Source organism: Bombus affinis, unplaced genomic scaffold (assembly GCF_024516045.1).
Source record: "Bombus affinis isolate iyBomAffi1 unplaced genomic scaffold, iyBomAffi1.2 ctg00000422.1, whole genome shotgun sequence".
Classification (NCBI taxonomy): domain Eukaryota; kingdom Metazoa; phylum Arthropoda; class Insecta; order Hymenoptera; family Apidae; genus Bombus; species Bombus affinis.
The window spans coordinates 55211-80270 of NW_026109084.1; the positions used below are offsets into that span (position 1 = coordinate 55211).

A 25060-nucleotide genomic window follows, 5' to 3' on the forward strand; every position below is an offset into this window, starting at 1 on the left:
GCGCGTCTGCGTAATCCGTTTTTAACGGGCGAAAAAGTCAGTGTTATTGCTAAAACGAACGTACTAGGAAAAAAGTAGCGAAGCGTAGAACTTTAAAAATAAAACAACATTTTTCCACGTTATATTCCTTCTGATATTTACGAAGCCTTCGTGTGCCAAAAGAATCTGACATTCTAATGTGACAATAAACAGGAAATCTTTTAAGCAAAAAGAAAAAAAAAATACATATATCTCGAGTTCTCATTGGGATTAGGGGCGTGTAACGAATCTTCATTTAGATTAACCATTGTTGTTATACGATATGCATGATATTTACTGGTACCGATATGATTACAGTACCGATATGGTACAGAGTTTGACAAGTAACCGTGGCAATTAGATACTCGAGATGCCAATGACAATGATCTTAGGTTCAATAACGAATCCACGGTCAAAGGGATAACAAATACGTCTTCTTCCAAAGTCTAAGTCGTACTGAGCTTACTTGTCCACAATTCAAGTGTAACTCAACTTACTTGTCTACGATATAAGTAGAACTCAACTTACTTGTCTACAGTATAAGTAGAACTCCCTCAGTCCAAATGGAACTGCACTTATATACTCGTCTCTGTACCCCTCGGGTCAACTATATTTTTAAGGAGATCTATACAATTACTCCATAGCTTTGTTAGGTAAAAACGTCCATGCCATGACCGTGGCTACGTTTAGCGACCAGTTGTGTCACTTCGAGCCCAAGCCTACTGTCATAAATCTCGGGTAAACATAGTCGGATTAAATCATAAACAACTACTTCTGAGTTTTATTATTTAAGTGCAGCTATAATAAAAAGTCTAGACTAAAGTATTGGGGGTCTTCCCAAAAATTCCAAAAGAAAGGCCCCGATGTCCTTTTATCTCCAACATGTATATAGGAGAAATAAAATAGTATAGTAATTTTTTAATTGCACACTAAATTAGTATTAAATTCCATACGATATTTTCAAAGATCTTGTATCTTTGAATCTATCAGATTTGTTTTTAGATACAAAAGAAAATTAATAAAAATGTGACTTATTTTTATTCATTCTTTTGTACTGTTCGATCGTTCTCCACTATGATACGGTTTCAACGAAGAAACGTTTTATTTATGTTCAAGTGAGAATTTACCTAAATCAAGATGAGAAGCCCGAATGTGAATGTGACGGCAAACTATGGCGAGCTTCAAATCGTCATAGAGGAAAGCACATCGGGCGAAGAGGAAGAGGAAGGGCGAAGGAACGAGTCGCCTCCGCGTGGCATGGATAATGTATGTTTTTTTTTCTTTTTATTTATTAGAATATTTACAATCAATTCTCGTTGAGAATTTTCAGTAACTTAGTTTGGCGTGATACAATGACATGGATTATAATAGTTTTATATTGTTGGTTCTAGTAGAAACTAAGGATTTAATCTAGAGGGTATTTTCTTTTTAGTCTGCGGATCTGGTCCGTCGTGTCCAGTAGTTGGGTGACTAGTGGGTTGTGGTGGTTGTTGACTCTTGTGTTATATCTGCTTCTGAACTTGTGTATTTCATCTTTGACTGTAGGTATCTTGAGGTCGCGGTGGATTGTTTCGTTGGTAACATACCAGGGTGCATTTAATAGGGATCTCAGCGTTTTCGATTGGAAGCGTTGGAGTATTTCAATGTTGGAATTACTTGCTGTTCCCCATAGTTGGATTCCGTAGGTCCAGACAGGTTTTATTACGGCCTTGTAGAGGGTTATTTTGTTCTGTATGTTTAGTTTGGAGCGTCGGCCCGTGAGCCAATAGAATTTTCTTAGTTTTTCCTTTAATTGCTTTGATTTCTCTGAGATATGTTTTTTCCAAGTTAGCCTCCTGTCCAGGGTCATGCCCAGGTATTTTACGGAGTCCTTGCTTGGGATTATTGTGTTGTTAATGGTGACCTGGGGGCAGGTTTGTTTTCGGAGCGTGAAGGTTACATGAGAGGATTTTTTTTCGTTTATTTTGAAGCCCCATTTTTGGAACCACTTTTCCATGGTGTCGAGACTTCGCTGGAGAGTGGATGAGGCAATTGTCGGGTCTGCGTGGGTAGCTAATAGTGCTGTATCGTCGGCAAATGTTGCTATTGTTACCTCGTTTGATATAGGTAAGTCGGCAGTGTAGATGGAGAACAGTAGGGGTCCGAGGACACTACCTTGGGGTATGCCGGATTCTATTGGGAATGTTACGGAAGAGGCGCCTAGGCATTTAACTATGAATTGTCTGTTGGTTAGGTAGGATTTTAAGATGGAGTAGTATGGATGGGGTAGGATCTTTTTGATCTTGTAGAGTAGCCCCACATGCCATACTTTGTCGAATGCCTGTTGGATGTCTAAGAATACCGCTGAACAGTATTTTTTCTTTTCAAGGGTTTGGCTGATCATGTGGATTATGCAGTGGATTTGCTCTACTGTTGAGTGTTGTTTTCGGAAGCCGATTTGGTGGTCTGGGAGTGTTTTCAATTCTTCTAGGAGTGGGAGGAGACGATTCCTGAGCATTCTCTCGAATAGTTTAGACAGGGTAGGTAAAAGACTGATTGGGCGATAGGAGGTGGTTTCATATTTTGGTTTACCGGGTTTAGGGATGAGGGTGATTAGTGAGATTTTCCAAGCCTTGGAAAAGTGTTGAAGGCGGAGGATAGCGTTAAAGATTGATGCGACGAGTGCAATCCCTTTTATGGGAAGTTCCTTGATTGCTTTATTTCCTATTAGGTCGTGACCTGCTGCTTTCTTGGGGTTTGGCCGACTGATTGCTTGTATAATCTCTGCAGAAGTGATGGGCTCAATAGGAGGGGACATTTGGAAGGGAGTGTGCAGGTATTCGGTAACGTCTGCAGCAGCTACGGAGGAATGGAGTTTGAATACTTCAGACAAGTGTTTGGCAAATAGGTTGGCTTTTTCTATAAGGCTACGCGCCCATCCGCCTTGCGGGCGGCGGATTGGAGGTATTATTTGTGGGGGGCGCGTGAGTTTCCTGGAGGCCTTCCATAGTGAGTAGTTGGAGTCGGCTGTGGGGGACAAGCTGGCGAGATATTTGTGAAAACAGTCATTATTGTAGTTTTTTATGGTTTTGGATAGTTTTCTAGTTGCGTTGTTTAGTTTGCGTTTGTCCTCCGGTGTTCTATGGGTCTGCCATACTCTTCTTAGTCTACGTTTTTCTGCTATTTTTTTTAGTATGTACTGGGGGTATTCGTGGTTGCTGGTGGACGTTTTTGCCGGTGTGGAGACGCGGATAGCGTTTATTATGCTCGCATTTAGGTATTCCGTGGCTGCTTCGATTTCATCATTGGTTTTTAGTGAGGTTGAGGCTGAAGTTGTGTGGGTAAAGACTTCTCTAAAGAGCTGCCAGTTGGTGTGTTGGTTATGAATGGAGCCATTAGGTGTATTCTCGATGATAGTTGAACTGACTGTTACTATCACGGGGGAATGATCAGAGGAGAGATCAGCCGAGGAATTGATTTGGACGTGTCTTGACGAGATATTTTTAGTTATGAAGAAATCAAGGAGATCGGGTATTTTGTTTGTGTCGGTGGGCCAGTGTGTGGGTTCGTACGTGGTAAGGTAGTTGAGGTTGTTGGTTAATATGCTGTTGAGGAGGTTTTTGCCTCTTACTGTAACCAGTCTGCTGCCCCATTGGGTGTGTTTAGCGTTGTAGTCTCCTCCGGCTATGAATTTGCTGGCCAGGGTGTCCAGGAAGTGGTCAAAGTCTTCTTTGGCGATGGAGTGTCTGGGAAGGCAGTATACAGCTGAGGTGGTGATTGTACCATGACAGTCTTCTATTGCTACGTTTGTTGCTTGGAGGTAGTCTTTCTGGAATGGTTGAAGTTCGTAGTGCTTGATGTTTGACCTGATTATGATTCCGGTGCCGCCGTGAGCCTTTCCGCTGGGGTGTTGGGTGTGGTAGAAGTTGTAGCCGTGTATTTTGAGGTAGTTTTTGTCGGTGAAGTGGGTTTCGGATATGAGCATCACATCGATTTGCTGTTGTTTTAAGAATAGTTCTAGTTCAAATTTGTGCTGAGCTAGACCGTTGGCGTTCCACAGAGCTATTCGCATTGGTTTTATTTTGCTTCTGTGCGTATGAATTTGTCCATGAAGAGTGTGAGTAGTGACAGCAAGTTGTTAATTTGCTCAGTTTGCTTCTCGATAAGTTTTTCGAGTCTGGTAAAGTTGTCTGTGTTTTGTGGGGTGGGAATTCTATTTTCTGTGTGTACAATGTGTGTTTTCGAGTTGTTTACGTTTCCTTGCGTTGCCTGCGCATAGGATACTGTTGGTGTAGTGAGTTTTTGGGGTTTAGGTTCTTGTATGGTTATGTCCTTGGGTCTCAGTTTTGGATACACTATATTATGTAGTGTTTGTAGGCTGAGCATCCTTTGTAGTTCGCAGGATGCTCTCCTTGACAGTGGATACACTTGGCGGGGGTTTCCGGGGATTTAGTGCATTGGTCAGTGGGGTGATTACCTGCACATTTTACGCACCGGAAGTTGTGATTGCAGTATTTCTGCGTGTGGCCGTACCTTTGGCACCTCTTGCATTGTATTATTTCTTTCTTTACAAGAGGTGGCTCGAACTTAACTATGGAGTTCATCAGCCGATTGATATTGTAGATTTCTTTATTGTTTGTTTTTTGTTTTAGGTCTATAAAAAATAAGGATAGTGGGTTTTTTGTGATTCTATGCCTAATGTTACTGATGTTAGTTACTTCGTGGCCGTGATTTGACAATTCGCATTTTAGTTCGTCTAGATCGACTGAGTGATGGATATTGCGTAGCACCACTCGAAATGGTCTTTCTTGTTTGAGCTGGTATGTGTGGAATTTAGCGTTTAACGTTTTTAATAGCTTGGTTAACTTTCTATAGGCGTCTGGGTGGGTCGGCAGTATTTTCACGTGGTTGTTGTTAATCTTTAACTTGTAGTCCTCTTTGCTGATGTCTTTTTCGATAGTCTTAATCATTGACTGTATGTCGATTACGTCGTTAATGAATATCGGTGGGGGAGGGGGAATTCTTTGAGTATGGAGATTATTTACCTTTTCGGTTGTAATCATGGAGTCTTCCGTGGATTCCAGTATTGAAAATCTATTGTAGGTGGTCACCTGGCTGGCTGATGGTTTAGTTTGACTCTTGTTTACATTTGTCTTGGTTGGTTCGAGCTTTCGTTTTTTCGTGTGATGGTCGTTTACCAGGATAGATGTGTTGCCCTCTTGCCACGGGGGAGGAAAAATGGCGGTGTTATAATTTAGCTCCGGGGAGCCTGTTGGGAATGATAGAGCCATCATCGAGCTAGTTAATTCAGTGTGAAAGAACTAGTCGAGAGGCTGTTAACCCCTGGCTAGGTTAGTTGGATTCGCTTTCGACAGATGGGCGTCACGTGGAATTTTGTGAACTTCACAGGGCACTGGACACACGTCTGCACGTCTCGGCACTCAGCAGCAACTGGATGGTCACGTGCTGTTTTGTGAACATTGCCGGGCACTGGACACACGTCTGCACGCCTCGGCACTCACGAACGAACCGGATAATGTATGTGATAATGTATTTTTAGTGTATCCTGTTAGCTTAACAAAACATAACGTTGTTCAACGTTTGCATAATATATTTAAAGAAAAAGATTGATCGTACTTTCTGATCTGAAAAAATAGCTCTGTTTATACATTATACATTATACATGTGTATGGGAATTAACTAGTGTCTATATAGTTTCACACTGACAAAATAGTTTCGAGTTACTTAAAAATAGTTGCTTGATTCAAGCAACTGTACGCGTTAACAAAATAGTTTCAAGTAACTTGAAAATAGTTGCTTGATTCAGGTAACTTGACCAATCTGAATCATCATAAAAACTTGGAAGGATATTTCAAGCAAAATTACAGATTCACATTGGTAAAATAATAGGTTCACATTGACAAAATGGTTTCGAATTGCTTGAATTCAAATCGTTTGACGAAGCAACATGACTAATCTGAATAGTTTAATTGTCATCTTTATCCAAGACTCGCATAGTCAATCGAGCCATTCGGAAATCACATTGACCAACTCCAAAATTGAAAAGTAGAGAAAAGTAATTACAAGTATCGCAAGTGGTGAGACAATATGCGATAAAAATGAAAAGATGAGCGTGGCATTAAGCTCTAAGGAACTAGAGGTTTTGTGAGAATCAATCGTGTACTTGGACGATGAAATTGCGAAATTGTGAGATTGTCCAAAGATGAAGTTGGTCAATTTGACTTTCGCCAGGCTCGATCGTCACTACGACAGTTCTCGCGTATCGAAACTATCTTGATGTTTGTGTGGACAGGTGAGACGAATGAGCGATCGTGGCGGAGAAGGATCGGGACATTCGGTCGTTACGATGGAAGCAGAGCTACCGACTTTGTTTCGCCGTCGCGAATCAGTCGCCTGTTTTCCTTTTGGAGGCGTGACTAGAATATTACCAACTCGGCGAGACCCAGCGTCCAGAATGTCCGCACCACCGAGCGGTAGAAGAAATACGCACTATCTTCGGTTGGACATTATGGACGACATCGCATACCTAAGAGCGAGGGAGGTAAGGATCTTTCGTTTATTTTTGTTGAAGTGATCACCACTTCTAGGAAAACTCCACATCTGGTCTTTTTAGCTTTCTCAAGCGCTGAAGCCATCGACAGCATATAGACAAAGGAATAGCAGGGAGGCAGACCCAATACGGTAGACAGGCGACGTTGGCTTCGGGGTTCTCAGTCATAAAGTAACACTGCTAGCGTGCGGATCTGGACCAGCTCAAATTGTATTCCTGTATTTCATTATTAAGTCAAATATATACTTTGTATCTTACACTTTATCCACACGTTTTTCTCTCTTCTCAACAGGTTATGGGGCCAGGGCCATATATAATATAATGGGATGTAATATTAGCAGTAAGTATTTAGGATTAATTTATATTTATTATTTTTTTTAATAATCGAATCGTATTCTTACGTTTGAAAATAATGCACGTTTTAGCCTATTCAAGATCCTGATCCAGTTATTAATTGTGACCTTATGGATGGCCGCGATGCTTTCCTTACAATGGCTAGAGAAAGACATTATGAATTCTTTTCCTTAAGGCGCGCGAAATTTAGTTCTATGTCTATGCTATACGAATTGCACAATCAAGGTCAAGACAAGTTTGTCTATACTTGCAATAATTGTAAGAGCCATGTAGAAACAAGATATCATTGTACGGTTTGTGATGTAAGTATTAAAACAATCATCTGTAAACATGTATCATCCAATTTTCAAACAATCTAATGTTATTATTTATTATGCTAGGATTTTGATCTGTGTATAAGCTGTAAAGAAAAAGACGGTCATCCTCATCATATGGAAAAACTTGGTTTAGATTTGGATGATGGTTCATCGCCGGCCGATGCTAAACAAGCTAATCCACAGGTAAAAATATATTTTTATTAACTGAATATATTAATAATTTTGCTATGAATATTTATAATAAATATTTTTATTTTATAATAGGAGGCGCGTAAACTTTCAATTCAAAGATGTATTCAATCGTTGGTGCACGCGTGCCAATGTAGAGATGCTAACTGTCGTTTAACAAGTTGTCAAAAGATGAAGAGAGTAGTAACGCATACTAAAGTTTGCAAACGAAAAACGAACGGTGGCTGTCCAATCTGTAAACAATTAATAGCGTTGTGCTGTTATCATGCTAAACACTGCCAAGAGACTAAATGTCTTGTTCCATTCTGTTCGAACATCAAACATAAGCTGAAACAACAACAGCTTCAACAGCGGCTACAGCAAGCGCAGTTGTTAAGGTAAATACGTCAGTAGTAGTGGTAGTGGTAGTAGTAGTAGTAGTAGTAGTAGTAGCAGTAGCAGTAGTAGTAGTAGTAGTAGTAGTAGTAGTAGTAGTAATAGTAGTATTAGTAGTAATAGTAATAATAATAATAATAATAATAATAATAATAATAATAATAATAATAATAATAATAATAATAATAATAACAACAGCAGCAACGTTAGAATAATAATTTCCAAAGATAACTAGGTGTATGTATATCCTATGTATATAAGTTAGGTGTATATCTTTCTTTTTAATGTGTTTCAGGAGACGAATGGCTGCAATGAATAGCAGACCCACAGGTCCAGTGGGAGCGATGCAATCCGGACAACAGAGTTCAAATGTTACTATGACCACAGGTGTTGCTATGAAACCAGGTGTCAGTCCTACCAATTTACCTTCGCCACATCAACCTGGAATAGGATTGAAACCTGAAACTCAAACGCCACCTGCTCACGTTCTCCAAGTTGTTAAGCAAGTACAAGAAGAAGCTGCACGGCAACAAGTACCGCATGGTTATGGTAAAGTAACGCCAGGTGGTGGAGTTGGTGCTGGAGTTGGCGTAGGAGGACAAACAGGTGGCGTAATGCCACCACCTCCTATGCAACGTCCAATGCCTGTACAAATGCCAAATCCTGGCGGTACACATCTTATTCCAATGGATCAATGGACAGCAAGGTGAGTTATTGAATATAATAATTAAAATACCGTACACATATATGTATATAAAAAGAGGTATTAAAGCTACACCTTTATTTACAGTAGGTATCAGCCAAGTGCACTGATGCAACAGAATCCTGGTTTGAGACAGCAAACGCCGCAACAGTTAATGCAACAGCAGCAACAACATCAAGGGCTGCCAGCAATAGCTATGGGAGGACAGATGCCTAGGCAAGCTGGAGTTCTCGGTGGTCCGGTTAATCAAGTTGGTCCTCAAACTCAAAGCAACATGCACAAGCATGTATTGCAGCAACTTATGCAAACTCTAAAGAATCCCCATACTCCTGAACAACAAAACCAAATACTTCAAATACTCAAAAGCAATCCACCGATTATGGCTGCTTTTATCAAACAACGGGTATGACGATTAATTTCTTCTATATTATTTGTCTGCTGACATTTTCGATTTTAATAATTTCTATTACCATATAATTTTTTAAATTAATAGGCACTCGCTCTAAATCAACAACAAAGTGGTCAATACGGTGGAGGAGTGGGCGGACCTTTGGGTCCTAATCAGCCGCAGCAACAACCTGCTCTGCAGCATATAATGTCTCAGCAGCAGCAGCAGCACCACCACCACCACCACCAACAACAACAACAACAGCAAGGCAGAATGCAAATACAGGCAATGCTAAATCAACAGCAGCAACAACAGCAGCAACAGCAGCAACCTGTTCAACAGCAACCACCACAATGGTATAAACAGCAAATGCTAGTATTGCAAAGGCACCAGCACCCGTCACAGCAGCAACAACACCCGCAGCAGCAGCAACAGCAGCAGCAACAACAACAACAACAATTTACACAACCACCAGCACCGCCTTACGGTCAACAGCGACCTATAAGGCCGCCCCTTCTCGGTAAGAATTATTTAATTCTGGAGAAAACGAGATTCGTCGAGCCGCTTGGTTCGTGGTCTAACGCTTGCCACGATTCCGCGTATTCTTCTCCAGGTTATGGTGGCTTTAGCGAACAAGGATACGGTCAACCTGGCTTAAAACCAACACCACCTCCGGTACCTTCTCCGCAAGGTGTGATGGGGCCTCCAGGGATTTCTGTACAGCAACAATTAATGCAGTCCGTTCGATCTCCACCGCCAATTCGTTCTCCTCAACCAAATCCTTCCCCACGACCGGTTCCTTCTCCACGTAATCAGCCAGTTCCTTCTCCTCGATCAGGGCCGGTGCCATCGCCTCATCATCATCCACCTCATGGTACACCAACACATTCACCGGCTCATGAACTCGGTGGGCCAAGTGAAATGATGCTTTCGCAGCTGAGTGGTGGAACTGGTGCACCGACTGGTCACCCGGGTACCATGCCACATCATCCATCTCCAGCTCCACCACCCACTAGTGGCACAGACTCGAGTGAAGTGACGCCCATGACGCCACAAGATCAACTTTCAAAATTTGTCGAAGGATTGTAGTGACTATTAGTGAAGTCGGTTAACACGAGTGACTATGTTAGTGGGCGAACGATGATCTTGCATCGTATGTCAACCGTTTAGAAAGAACGGTCGCTGTTCCACCTCTCTGTCATGAGAACAGAGAGAGTAACTTCCATCCGTTCTGCGTTCCTAGCTTCGTGGAGATCAGGTACAACTACTTACGTCCGGTACACTGACCAAGTGCTGATGTTCAGAGACGGGTCAGAGTACCACTGGTGCGACCAAATTAATCCCGGATGACGCGTTTCCTTTTTCTATCTCCGAGTTAAGGTGCAGGAGCGATACAGCGTGTTGTGGTGCTACTTAGATGCTCCGCGAAGATTCTACAGCTGGCTCAATGGACACTTGAACTTACGTTATTGTATTCTCGTATCTCAACCTCGGCTCCCCAATTGCGAACCAGTGGAACGACGAGAAACAATTAATTTGAAACTATACACACATGAAATCAAGAGAGACTATTAATACTTTATCCCCTAATACACATACATATACAAAAGAAACACACACTATGTCTCTGCCCAAACTTTTATTCCCCTTACACATGACTTTTTCATCTATATCACCTTCCCTCGCTGCTGCTCGTGCAGGCTGAGTGAAATCGTACAAATGTGTTGTGTATACTTAACGTTAATTAATAATTAATAGTTCAAATATTATTAGCGTAGCGATTATATGCAGTTATTATATACCACTATTATTATTATCGTGACAAGATGCAAAGTATATAACAAGAAAAAAAAAACGAACTGTATGAAAATGGAAAGATATTGAAAAAGAAATCAACAACATTGTATGTAAGGAAGGGAGAAAAGAATTTAGTGGAAAGTTAAGTAATGTCAACTTAGGTTAATTTGTTATTAAGAGATCGCAACGGTTGCCGAAGGTTGTGCCGAAACCTTAGCACCATTAAATTTTATGGATCATTCTGAAATTAACCTTCAAAGTAATCTGCTAAATTGTCCTATGGGAAAGAAACCTAATAACAGGACAGGCGAGACAACGCGGATTAACGGTGTCGCAACCAAAAAGTAGAAATTCACAAGCTTACTAATGGGAGGATTTATAAATCGTGTTAATTTTGACAACAAAAGTTTTTCAAACCGAGGGTCCAACATGTACAGTTCAATCAAAATATGTAGCTACGAAGCGTAATCGAAAAGGACCCTCGCATGAAAATCGTTCTGTACATACTATACTATTATTACGATAATAATAACGATTATTATTAATTTCCCTGTCTATTATGAATTTATTATTATTATTATTATTGCTATTATATATAATTCTTATTGATTCTTAATTATTATAATTACTATTATTACTCTACTACTACTACTATTATTATTAATAATATTATTTTTATTATTATTCTTCTTCTTATTATTACCATTATTACTATTAATATTATCACGAAAGAAAAATTCAAAACATATAAGTATAGTGTTAATATTCGGGAAAAAAGCGAGAAAGGGATCCACACACACGCGTTATAATTATAATAGGATATCTCTGTGCACGATAAACCCGAGAAAAGGAAATACAAATACAGATACAAGTACACATACATACCGAAGTATGTGACTATGCCAGTGCTGTATCATAGTAAACTGTAAGTGTAACTTTTCCTCTCTCTTTTTTCTTCGATACCTATTTAAATGACTAGTTGGTAACGAATGATGCGTGAAGGTGTACTTCTGAAGTCCGTTTCGTCGGATATTTTTTAAATACACGATGTACAATGTAGCCACCATGTAACCAAGCTATAACCGATTTAATCATAATCAGAATCATTAATGGCACATGCAACCGGTGTAAGATTCATATTTAAACGTGGCGTTTCCGTCGACGAAAGCGCGGTCCGATTCGAAACAAAAAGCCAGAGAAATCATGACCCGTTTGAGAGACACGTTACCTCTTGAAAAATGTATTTGACTCATTCTGATACATTTATCATCAGATATATCTATATACATATAACATCGTACATTTCCATTTGTCTTATATACATCGGTACCCTTTGAATTCGTTATAAAAGAAGGCAAAAAGCATTTTTCTTTTTTTTTTATAAAAATAAAGAAAGAATCTAACGAACGATTGGCGAATGTTTTTTGCCTTGAAAATTTTAATCGCGGGGTTGGACGGGGGTAAGTTTAACGAGAATGGTTCGTTTAAGATAACCGGTTTTCTTTCACTCAATTAAGTTCCAAATTCGAAAGATCGCTTTTTGTTATTTTTAGACTATTTTAAATTCTTTTATAAATCGGTTAATGTGAATCGTCAATCGATTCCGAAACATTCCTTTTGTTATGTATTCTCTTTCTCGCCCTTTCTTTCCTCCATCCACCGGTTTTTCTCTACGTCCTTCGTCCCTCGGACTAGTTTTATAGAAAGAACGTCGTAGATTCGTCTTTCCAAGATCGTCATATAAAAGGACAAAAAGAAAGAGAAAAAAAGATAATTATGTAGAATTATGTGATAGCAGTTAAATCGAGCGGGTCAACTATAAATCGGTTGAGAAACAAATCTTGTCGTGCGTCTGAAATTTCTAAAAGTGAGATGAAAACGATAAGAAACAGAGTAATACAAAGAACAAAAAATAACAATCTACGAAATGCGGATGGTTATCGACTGTAGATTTAAGTAAACGATTTTACTAGTAAAAAGAATAAACGTAACGACGAAGACCCAAAAGTATTTGGCTTAGTATGGCTGTGTTTAGGGCAGTGTTGTAAATCTGAAAGTGGTATACCTTTTTTGGTAGTAAACTCTTTAAGAGCGAACAATCGAACGCTATTGTGTACCAATCCGACGATCGCGATCTACACGAGTCATTTTATCGTTTGATTTTATTAATAATTAATTACTAACGAAGATGACACAATTGCTAAGAATCGGCGTTCATTTGCGAACGAATCGTAAAAATACGATATGTGATGGGTGTGTGTGTGTGTGCAACAGATATAAAGAAAAATGAGTTTTCTCTTTCTGAAGATAGTTCGAGCACATAATTGCGAGTGTAAAAATGGGTCTTAGTGTGTTCGAACATCGAGAAAGAGATGGATTGTAGATTCGCGAAAGATTACTTCCGTAGATGATAAAAAATAAAAAGAAAGAAACGAATGAAACGGAAGCGGTTTGCACGTCGGATTTGTTGGCACGTCAGCATTCGTGGACAATTTATTATTGTAACGAAAAGTGAACGATACAACACTATATATATATTATATATGTACTATATATACTATATATGTATTACATATATTATATATATATACTATATGTATTATATATATATAATACATATACTATATATGTATTATACGATTTGTTTTTCTTTTTATATTATCAAACACAATATAGGTCGCGGTTATATCATGATGGAGTAAACGTTAATTAATTAATTAATTAATTAATTAATTATTCGATAGACGATAATTGCAAACAAAACTATGGAATATAATTATTATTATTACGCTATTATTATTGAAATACCAACTATAGAGTACTACTTTTTATTATGACATTTCGTAACTAGTGAATTGATTATCTGATTAAAGATTAATGAGACGCAAGTGTAACATTTATCCCCCTCGCTCCTCCCAGGTAAAAAAAGAAAGAACTCACACCGTTCTTCATCCCAGTCTCTTTTTCTTTTCCTAAGGAAAAAAGTCTCGAGAGGGACAATGAGAATTTTCTCTCGATACAGCCCCTCGAATCCTGATCCAACACTGCATCGGTCACGATAAATGTACAATATTTAATATAATGCGCTTTCCTTTATTTATTTTTGTCGGTGGGATTCACGTCGTTCTCGCTAAACGAGACAAACGGAAATGGAATGAAAAGATACTGTCACCGTCGCCATTCAGATACCTTTTTGTATCCCCTGGTGTAAAGACCGTTCGCAGAGTGACTTCGGAAAAACTTTAGTTAACGTCTTGTTTGCCCCCGTGTTCGCTATTCATTTTGTAAACGCGTTTTGTAAAATATATATGTTCGGTTTAGATGTGTGAAAGTTAGCCTCACGATATCCACTCGGAGAGGGGAAAGTGAATTTAGGTTTTTGCTACAGTTTTGTACTCTTGGACGTAAAAAAGACTTCGTTTTTCTCTTAACGTAGATAAGAGATAACGTATTTGTAACGTAGATAAGAATACTGTATGTTGATGTTCATGAATATTTAACCGAATATTGTTATATTATTATTAAAAAAGAAGTTTTAAAAATACATTCCATTTTTATTTTTCTCTCAGCTCAGGTTATATATGTACATACGTGTATCTGTTCTGCCGCGCAACACATCTGCACGCCATCCCGCGCGGCTTGCCAACCAACGGTCTACGTGTCGTCCTTCGAACACTCCATAGGCCCAAGTACCCACCATAAAGTTGCAATTCTAGCCGCATTGTTCGCACACACAAGTTCGTTCGTGAGCGCCGAGGCGTGCAGACGTGCCCGGCAAAGTCCACAAAATAGCAAGTACCATCCAGTTGCTGCTGAGTGCCGAGACGTGCAGACGTGTGTCCAGTGCCCTGTGAAGTTCACAAAACTCCACGTGACGCCCAGCTGACGAAAGCAAATCCAACTAACCTAGCCAGGGGTTAACAGCCTCTCGACTAGTTCTTTCACACTGAACTAACTAGCTCGATGATGGCTCTATCATTTCCAACAGGCTCCCCGGAGCAAAATTATAACACCGCCATGTTTCCTCCCCCGTGGCAAGAGGGCAACGCAACTATCCTGGTAAATGACCACCACACGAAAAAACGAAAGCTCGAACCGACCAAGACAAATGTAAACAAGATTCAAACCAAACCATCAGCCAGCCAAGTGACTACCTACAATAGATTCTCAATTCTGGAGTCCACGGAAGACTCCATGATTACAACCGAAGAGGTAAATAATCTCCATACTCAAAGAATTCCCCCTCCCCCACCGATATTCATTAACGACGTAATCGACATACAGTCAATGATTAAAACTATCGAAAAAGACATCAGCAAAGAAGACTACAAGCTAAAGATTAACAACAACCAAGTGAAAATACTGCCGTCCCACCCAGACGCCTATAGAAAGTTAACCAAGCTATTAAAAACGTTAAACGCCAAATTCCACACATACCAGCTCAAACAAGAAAGACCATTTCGAGTGGTGCTACGCAATATCCATCACTCAGTCGATCTAGACGAACTAAAATGCGAACTGTCAAATCACGGCCACGAAGTAACTAACATCAGTAACATTAGGCATAGAATCACAAAAAACCCACTATCCTTATTTTTTATAGACCTAAAACAAAAAACAAACAATAAAGAAATCTACAATATCAATCGGCTGATGAACTCCATAGTTAAGTTCGAGCCACCTCTTGTAAAGAAAGAAATAATACAATGCAAGAGGTGCCAAAGGTACGGCCACACGCAGAAATACTGCAATCACAACTTCCGGTGCGTAAAATGTGCAGGTAATCACCCCACTGACCAATGCACTAAATCCCCGGAAACCCCCGCCAAGTGTATCCACTGTCAAGGAGAGCATCCTGCGAACTACAAAGGATGCTCAGCCTACAAATCGCTACATAATATAAAGTATCCAAAACTGAGACCCAAGGACATAAACATACAAGAACCTAAACCCCAAAAACTCACCACACCAACAGTATCCTATGCGCAGGCAACGCAAGGAAACGCATACAACTCGAAAACACACAGTGTACACACAGAAAATAGAATTCCCACCCCACCAAGCACTGACAACTTTACCAGACTCGAAAAACTTATCGAGAAGCAAACTGAGCAAATTAACAACTTGCTGTCACTACTCACACGCTTCATGGACAAATTCATAAGCACAGAAGCAAAATAAAACCAATGCGAATAGCTCTGTGGAACGCCAACGGTCTAGCTCAGCACAAAGCCGAACTAGAACTATTCTTAAAACAACAGCAAATCGATGTGATGCTCATATCCGAAACCCACTTCACCGACAAAAACTACCTCAAAATACACGGCTACAACTTCTACCACACCCAACACCCCAGCGGAAAGGCTCACGGCGGCACCGGAATCATAATCAAGTCAAACATCAAGCACTACGAACTTCAACCATTCCAGAAAGACTACCTCCAAGCAACAAACGTAGCAATAGAAGACTGTCATGGTACAATCACCACCTCAGCTGTATACTGCCCTCCCAGACACTCCATCGCCAAAGAAGACTTTGACCACTTCCTGGACACCCTGGGCAGCAAATTCATAGCCGGAGGAGACTACAACGCTAAACACACCCAATGGGGCAGCAGACTGGTTACAGTAAGAGGCAAAAACCTCCTCAACAGCATATTAACCAACAACCTCAACTACCTTACCACGTACGAACCCACACACTGGCCCACCGACACAAACAAAATACCCGATCTCCTTGATTTCTTCATAACTAAAAATATCTCGTCAAGACACGTCCAAATCAATTCCTCGGCTGATCTCTCCTCTGATCATTCCCCCGTGATAGTAACAGTCAGTTCAACTATCATCGAGAATACACCTAATGGCTCCATTCATAACGAACACACCAACTGGCAGCTCTTTAGAGAAGTCTTTACCCACACAACTTCAGCCTCAACCTCACTAAAAACCAATGATGAAATCGAAGCAGCCACGGAATACCTAAATGCGAGCATAATAAACGCTATCCGCGTCTCCACACCGGCAAAAACGTCCACCAGCAACCACGAATACCCCCAGTACATACTAAAAAAAATAGCAGAAAAACGTAGACTAAGAAGGATATGGCAGACCCATAGAACACCGGAGGACAAACGCAAACTAAACAACGCAACTAGAAAACTATCCAAAACCATAAAGAACTACAATAATGACCGTTTTCACAAATATCTCGCCAGCTTGTCCCCCACAGCCGACTCAAACTACTCACTATGGAAAGCCTCCAGGAAACTCACGCGCCCCCCACAAATAATACCTCCAATCCGCCGCCCGCAGGGTGGATGGGCGCGTAGCCCTATAGAAAAAGCCAACCTATTTGCCAAACATTTGACTGAAGTATTCCAACCCCATTCCTCCATAGCCGCAGCGGACGTCACCGAATACCTGCACACTCCCTTCCAAATGTCCCCTCCTATTCAACCTTTCACTTCTGCAGAGATCATAGAAGCAATCAGTCGCCTAAACCCCAAGAAAGCAGCAGGTCACGACCAAATAGGAAATAAAGCAATCAAGGAACTTCCCATAAAAGGGATTGCACTCATCGCATCAATCTTTAACGCCATCCTCCGCCTTGAACACTTTCCTAAGGCGTGGAAAATCTCACTAATCACCCTCATCCCCAAACCCGGTAAACCAATATATGAAACCAGCTCCTATCGCCCAATCAGTCTCTTACCTACCCTGTCTAAACTATTCGAGAGGATGCTCACGAATCGTCTCCTTCCACTCTTAGAAGAATTGAAGACTCTCCCAGATCACCAATTCGGCTTCCGAAAACAACACTCAACAGTAGAGCAAATCCACCGCATAACCCACATAATCAGCCAAACCCTTGAAAAGAAAAAATACTGCTCAGCCGTATTCCTAGACATCCAACAGGCATTCGATAAAGTATGGCATGAAGGGCTACTCTACAAGCTTAAAAAAATCCTACCCCACCCATACTACTCCATCTTAAAATCCTACCTAACCAACAGACAATTCATAGTTAAATGTCTAGGCGCCACTTCCGCAACATTCCCAATAAAATCCGGCATACCGCAAGGTAGTGTCCTCGGACCCCTACTATTCTCCATCTACACTGCCGACTTACCCATATCAAACGAGGTAACAATAGCAACATTTGCCGACGACACAGCACTATTAGCTACCCACGCAGACCCAGCAATTGCCTCATCCACTCTCCAGCGAAGTCTCGACTCCATGGAAAAGTGGTTCCAAAAATGGGGTTTTAAAATAAACGAAAAAAAATCCTCCCATGTAACCTTCACGCTCCGAAAACAAACCTGTCCCCAGGTCACCATTAACAACACAATAATCCCAAGCAAGGACTCCGTAAGATACCTGGGCATGACCCTGGACAGGAGGCTAACTTGGGAAAAACATATCTCCGAAAAAACAAAGCAACTAAAGGAAAAACTAAGAAAATTCTATTGGCTCACGGGCCGACGCTCCAAACTAAACATACAGAACAAAATAACCCTCTACAAGGCCGTAATAAAACCTGTCTGGACCTACGGAATCCAACTATGGGGAACAGCAAGTAACTCCAACATTGAAATACTCCAACGCTTCCAATCGAAAACGCTAAGATCCCTATTAAATGCACCCTGGTATGTTACGAACGAAACAATCCACCGAGACCTCAAGATACCTACAGTCAAAGATGAAATACACAAGTTCAGAAGCAGATATAGCACAAGAGTCAACAACCACCACAACCCACTAGTCACCCAACTACTGGACACGACGGACCAGATCCGCAGACTAAAAAGAAAATACCCACTAGATTAAACCATTAGTCCTACTAAAATCAACAATATAAAACTATTATAATCCATGTCATTGTATCACGCCAAACTAAGTTACTGAAAATTCTCAACGAGAATTGATTGTAAATATTCTACTAAATAAAAAAAAAAAAAAATTGTTCGCACACATGGTCTAAGCACATCTGTTTGCCAAAAAAGACTTTCTAATTCCAGAAGTGTTTTCAGCTGGTTTTTTAGAAAGGTCCTTGGGTTTATTACGTGCTCCTAAGAATTACGGAGAAAGCGAATAGCTAGCCAAGAAAACAATCAGGTTTCCCCATGAACAAGGTCATCTATCAACCACGATGGTAGGAGACATTCTCCCCATCCCTTCAAGCATCCGCGTAGGGCAAAACCAATCGACATCGCGGATTATTACCCTCACTTTCTTAACGAAACGTGTAAACAACGAATCCGCGTTCGTCATGCAAAAGGGAACACCCACATTGAACTTTCTTCCGTCTCAACGTTAGAGCGCCAAGTTAGTCAAAGATCTAACGCCGAACTTCTAACATTAAGTCTAATACCGTGCAGCGTGATAAGTTATTAAGTGTTTATGTCTATTCAATCGTGTATACTAAGTGTTGAAAATATATATTTTAACTCTGTGAGCCACAGTGTTATCATACCTGAATCACCCCTATTATCTTAATCGAAATACGGGGATCGAACTATTCGTGGTGTCGATCATTCTAATCGTAACGGGAATTTACGACTCCCGTTGACGCGTATTCTAACGACCGCGTCTCCCCGCGATAGCTCGAAAATACAGTATCGAAAGACCAAAATCCTTCTTAAGAAGTATTTCTTATCGATAGTATTTATATAATCGCGAAAGAGTTACTAAGAAGGAAACGAATTATTTTTATCTTATCTTCCGAACAGAGACGAATCTTCTTATCCGTATACATCGAAACACTTTGAATTCTTTGTCACATTGCGCGTGTATCCCTTAATAAAGTACATATTTCAATACTCACAATGTGAACAACTAAAGTTTTTCTGTTAACTCTGTTATATTTGCCACTTTACTTGCTCTCACTTGCTACTACTCGTCTGTTCAGCAACTTCGCTTCGAACAATCGTTCGATTTTAATGTTTGTATATTTATTTAAAATTATTCGTTTCTCACCACGTGCACGATATATGGTCTCTTTCTAACTTTTTTCGAAACTTAGCCTCTTCTTACGTATCATTCGTATATTTTACACGATATTTGTACATAGAATTTCATTAACAAGATATAGCATTCAAACGCGTATGTACCCTTGTCTCGACCTGTCGACAAGTTGTACGGATTTTCAATTAGACGAGGACTTATATTTTAGTTCCATCGGATGGCAGAAAAATAAAGAAAAAGGAAGAACCAAAGTACAGTGCGACCTTCTGGCTTTCAAGGACTCCTAGGTTTTCACTGTCTTAACTTAAAATGGGACTAAAGTATGCAACGAACGCAACGCGTGTTTTCCTTCTATTTTCTCACCCTATTTATTCTTCTTGCGTTCGCCGAATCTCCTTTCCTTAGGTGTAAGGACTAATCATTTATCCGATTACAGCGCATAACGTAACAACGTAAACGAAACTGGCACGTAAGAATTATACATATACGTGTATATATTTATACATACTTACCATTAACACAATATGAAAAATCTGACGAAATAAAGTTTACGTATAATTATTTGAATACTGGACATTGTACCTGTGTGCTCTCAGACACCTTTCTCGCGATCATTTCACGTTTCAACTTCTGAATCCTGTCACGATCTGTGGATTCCCGTTCGAGCGCAGTCTTATTTATACATAACATGTCGTTCGTTTCGTTGTCCTTTGTGTACACAAACGTATTTAGATGTACATTTCTTGCAAAGAGTTGTTCGCGAGGATTCGTCAATATTCTAAAAGTCAGTAATGAAGGCAGTATGATGGTAACACATCGAATTAAATCAAATCGGAACACAGGCTTTTGTACGATTTCGTGAGGATTTCCGTTCCCTTCGTTTGACCGAAGTCCGAAGTGATTGCTGCCCGTCAGTTCTTCCGCCTTATCTATCGTTTTCAGCGACGAATCCTTGTTGAACGATATCATTGGACGGATAACAAAAGTAGGAAGTTCAGAGTCCCCATTCAGATCTATATGTACTAAGTTTACACGTACGATATGTTTATATTATCGCTTATATATAAACATATATAATATATATAAATATATATAATATATAAATATGTATGTGATATATATATTATATCATATTCTATATACATATTTTTTTTTTTTTTATTTATTTATTAGAATATTTACAATCAATTCTCGTTGAGAATTTTCAGTAACTTAGTTTGGCGTGATACAATGACATGGATTATAATAGTTTTATATTGTTGATTCTAGTAGGACAAATGGTTTAATCTAGTGGGTATTTTCTTTTTAGTCTGCGGATCTGGTCCGTCGTGTCCAGTAGTTGGGTGACTAGTGGGTTGTGGTGGTTGTTGACTCTTGTGCTATATCTGCTTCTGAACTTGTGTATTTCATCTTTGACTGTAGGTATCTTGAGGTCGCGGTGGATTGTTTCGTTGGTAACATACCAGGGTGCATTTAATAGGGATCTCAGCGTTTTCGATTGGAAGCGTTGGAGTATTTCAATGGTGGAGTTACTTGCTGTTCCCCATAGTTGGATTCCGTAGGTCCAGACAGGTTTTATTACGGCCTTGTAGAGGGTTATTTTGTTCTGTATGTTTAGTTTAGAGCGTCGGCCCGTGAGCCAATAGAATTTTCTTAGTTTTTCCTTTAGTTGCTTTGTTTTTTCGGAGATATGTTTTTCCCAGGTTAGCCTCCTGTCCAGGGTCATGCCCAGGTATCTTACGGAGTCCTTGCTTGGGATTATTGTGTTGTTAATGGTGACCTGGGGACAGGTTTGTTTTCGGAGCGTGAAGGTTACATGGGAGGATTTTTTTTCGTTTATTTTAAAACCCCATTTTTGGAACAACTTTTCCATGGAGTCGAGACTTCGCTGGAGAGTGGATGAGGCAATTGCTGGGTCTGCGTGGGTAGCTAATAGTGCTGTGTCGTCCGCAAATGTTGCTATTGTTACCTCGTTTGATATGGGTAAGTCGGCAGTGTAGATGGAGAATAGTAGGGGTCCGAGGACACTACCTTGCGGTATGCCGGATTTTATTGGGAATGTTGCGGAAGTGGCGCCTAGACATTTAACTATGAATTGTCTGTTGGTTAGGTAGGATTTTAAGATGGAGTAGTATGGGTGGGGTAGGATTTTTTTAAGCTTGTAGAGTAGCCCTTCATGCCATACTTTATCGAATGCCTGTTGGATGTCTAGGAATACGGCTGAGCAGTATTTTTTCATTTCAAGGGTTTGGCTGATTATGTGGGTTATGCGGTGGATTTGCTCTACTGTTGAGTGTTGTTTTCGGAAGCCGAATTGGTGATCTGGGAGAGTCTTCAATTCTTCTAGGAGTGGAAGGAGACGATTCGTGAGCATCCTCTCGAATAGTTTAGACAGGGTAGGTAAGAGACTGATTGGGCGATAGGAGCTGGTTTCATATATTGGTTTACCGGGTTTGGGGATGAGGGTGATTAGTGAGATTTTCCACGCCTTAGGAAAGTGTTCAAGGCGGAGGATGGCGTTAAAGATTGATGCAATGAGTGCAATCCCTTTTATGGGAAGTTCCTTGATTGCTTTATTTCCTATTTGGTCGTGACCTGCTGCTTTCTTGGGGTTTAGGCGACTGATTGCTTCTATGATCTCTGCAGAAGTGAAAGGTTGAATAGGAGGGGACATTTGGAAGGGAGTGTGCAGGTATTCGGTGACGTCCGCTGCGGCTATGGAGGAATGGGGTTGGAATACTTCAGTCAAATGTTTGGCAAATAGGTTGGCTTTTTCTATAGGGCTACGCGCCCATCCACCCTGCGGGCGGCGGATTGGAGGTATTATTTGTGGGGGGCGCGTGAGTTTCCTGGAGGCTTTCCATAGTGAGTAGTTTGAGTCGGCTGTGGGGGACAAGCTGGCGAGATATTTGTGAAAACGGTCATTATTGTAGTTCTTTATGGTTTTGGATAGTTTTCTAGTTGCGTTGTTTAGTTTGCGTTTGTCCTCCGGTGTTCTATGGGTCTGCCATATCCTTCTTAGTCTACGTTTTTCTGCTATTTTTTTTAGTATGTACTGGGGGTATTCGTGGTTGCTGGTGGACGTTTTTGCCGGTGTGGAGACGCGGATAGCGTTTATTATGCTCGCATTTAGGTATTCCGTGGCTGCTTCGATTTCATCATTGGTTTTTAGTGAGGTTGAGGCTGAAGTTGTGTGGGTAAAGACTTCTCTAAAGAGCTGCCAGTTGGTGTGTTGGTTATGAATGGAGCCATTAGGTGTATTCTCGATGATAGTTGAACTGACTGTTACTATCACGGGGGAATGATCAGAGGAGAGATCAGCCGAGGAATTGATTTGGACGTGTCTTGACGAGATATTTTTAGTTATGAAGAAATCAAGGAGATCGGGTATTTTGTTTGTGTCGGTGGGCCAGTGTGTGGGTTCGTACGTGGTAAGGTAGTTGAGGTTGTTGGTTAATATGCTGTTGAGGAGGTTTTTGCCTCTTACTGTAACCAGTCTGCTGCCCCATTGGGTGTGTTTAGCGTTGTAGTCTCCTCCGGCTATGAATTTGCTGGCCAGGGTGTCCAGGAAGTGGTCAAAGTCTTCTTTGGCGATGGAGTGTCTGGGAGGGCAGTATACAGCTGAGGTGGTGATTGTACCATGACAGTCTTCTATTGCTACGTTTGTTGCTTGGAGGTAGTCTTTCTGGAATGGTTGAAGTTCGTAGTGCTTGATGTTTGACTTGATTATGATTCCGGTGCCGCCGTGAGCCTTTCCGCTGGGGTGTTGGGTGTGGTAGAAGTTGTAGCCGTGTATTTTGAGGTAGTTTTTGTCGGTGAAGTGGGTTTCGGATATGAGCATCACATCGATTTGATGTTGTTTTAAGAATAGTTCTAGTTCGGCTTTGTGCTGAGCTAGACCGTTGGCGTTCCACAGAGCTATTCGCATTGGTTTTATTTTGCTTCTGTGCTTATGAATTTGTCCATGAAGCGTGTGAGTAGTGACAGCAAGTTGTTAATTTGCTCAGTTTGCTTCTCGATAAGTTTTTCGAGTCTGGTAAAGTTGTCCGTGCTTGGTGGGGAGGGAATTCTATTTTCTGTGTGTACACTGTGTGTTTTCGAGTTGTATGCGTTTCCTTGCGTTGCCTGCGCATAGGATACTGTTGGTGTGGTGAGTTTTTGGGGTTTAGGTTCTTGTATGTTTATGTCCTTGGGTCTCAGTTTTGGATACTTTATATTATGTAGCGATTTGTAGGCTGAGCATCCTTTGTAGTTCGCAGGATGCTCTCCTTGACAGTGGATACACTTGGCGGGGGTTTCCGGGGATTTAGTGCATTGGTCAGTGGGGTGATTACCTGCACATTTTACGCACCGGAAGTTGTGATTGCAGTATTTCTGCGTGTGGCCGTACCTTTGGCACCTCTTGCATTGTATTATTTCTTTCTTTACAAGAGGTGGCTCGAACTTAACTATGGAGTTCATCAGCCGATTGATATTGTAGATTTCTTTATTGTTTGTTTTTTGTTTTAGGTCTATAAAAAATAAGGATAGTGGGTTTTTTGTGATTCTATGCCTAATGTTACTGATGTTAGTTACTTCGTGGCCGTGATTTGACAGTTCGCATTTTAGTTCGTCTAGATCGACTGAGTGATGGATATTGCGTAGCACCACTCGAAATGGTCTTTCTTGTTTGAGCTGGTATGTGTGGAATTTGGCGTTTAACGTTTTTAATAGCTTGGTTAACTTTCTATAGGCGTCTGGGTGGGACGGCAGTATTTTCACTTGGTTGTTGTTAATCTTTAGCTTGTAGTCTTCTTTGCTGATGTCTTTTTCGATAGTTTTAATCATTGACTGTATGTCGATTACGTCGTTAATGAATATCGGTGGGGGAGGGGGAATTCTTTGAGTATGGAGATTATTTACCTCTTCGGTTGTAATCATGGAGTCTTCCGTGGACTCCAGAATTGAGAATCTATTGTAGGTAGTCACTTGGCTGGCTGATGGTTTGGTTTGAATCTTGTTTACATTTGTCTTGGTCGGTTCGAGCTTTCGTTTTTTCGTGTGGTGGTCATTTACCAGGATAGTTGCGTTGCCCTCTTGCCACGGGGGAGGAAACATGGCGGTGTTATAATTTTGCTCCGGGGAGCCTGTTGGAAATGATAGAGCCATCATCGAGCTAGTTAGTTCAGTGTGAAAGAACTAGTCGAGAGGCTGTTAACCCCTGGCTAGGTTAGTTGGATTTGCTTTCGTCAGCTGGGCGTCACGTGGAGTTTTGTGAACTTCACAGGGCACTGGACACACGTCTGCACGTCTCGGCACTCAGCAGCAACTGGATGGTAGTTGCTATTTTGTGGACTTTGCCGGGCACGTCTGCACGCCTCGGCGCTCACGAACGAACTCTATATACATATTGTACACACA

At 40.8% G+C, this 25060-nt stretch overlaps 2 protein-coding genes across 2 annotated transcripts; both read left to right on the forward strand.

Annotated features, from left to right (window-relative positions):
- The first annotated feature begins 280 nt into the window (after window positions 1-280).
- On the forward strand, window positions 281-6832 carry LOC126927997 (uncharacterized). Its single transcript, XM_050743950.1, has 3 exons — window positions 281-1284; window positions 6311-6559; window positions 6632-6832. Exons 1-3 carry the CDS (start codon window positions 1156-1158, stop codon window positions 6701-6703), a joined length of 450 nt encoding a protein of 149 aa, XP_050599907.1. The 5' UTR covers window positions 281-1155; the 3' UTR covers window positions 6704-6832.
- A 212-nt stretch (window positions 6833-7044) lies between these two features.
- LOC126927996 (CREB-binding protein-like) lies at window positions 7045-11246 on the forward strand. Its single transcript, XM_050743949.1, has 7 exons — window positions 7045-7224; window positions 7303-7422; window positions 7504-7805; window positions 8099-8509; window positions 8597-8909; window positions 9000-9414; window positions 9508-11246. Exons 1-7 carry the CDS (start codon window positions 7060-7062, stop codon window positions 9981-9983), a joined length of 2202 nt encoding a protein of 733 aa, XP_050599906.1. The 5' UTR covers window positions 7045-7059; the 3' UTR covers window positions 9984-11246.
- The last annotated feature ends 13814 nt before the right edge of the window (window positions 11247-25060 follow it).

Coding starts and splice junctions, on each gene's coding strand:
- LOC126927997 (XM_050743950.1), top strand. CDS start 1,156: ATGAGAAGCCCGAATGTGAATGTGACGGCAAACTATGGCGAGCTTCAA. Junction 1,285..6,310: donor CTCCGCGTGGCATGGATAAT/GTATGTTTTTTT, acceptor TTGTGTGGACAG/GTGAGACGAATGAGCGATCG. Junction 6,560..6,631: donor CATACCTAAGAGCGAGGGAG/GTAAGGATCTTT, acceptor TGGTCTTTTTAG/CTTTCTCAAGCGCTGAAGCC.
- LOC126927996 (XM_050743949.1), top strand. CDS start 7,060: ATGGCTAGAGAAAGACATTATGAATTCTTTTCCTTAAGGCGCGCGAAA. Junction 8,510..8,596: donor ATGGATCAATGGACAGCAAG/GTGAGTTATTGA, acceptor TATTTACAGTAG/GTATCAGCCAAGTGCACTGA. Junction 9,415..9,507: donor TATAAGGCCGCCCCTTCTCG/GTAAGAATTATT, acceptor ATTCTTCTCCAG/GTTATGGTGGCTTTAGCGAA.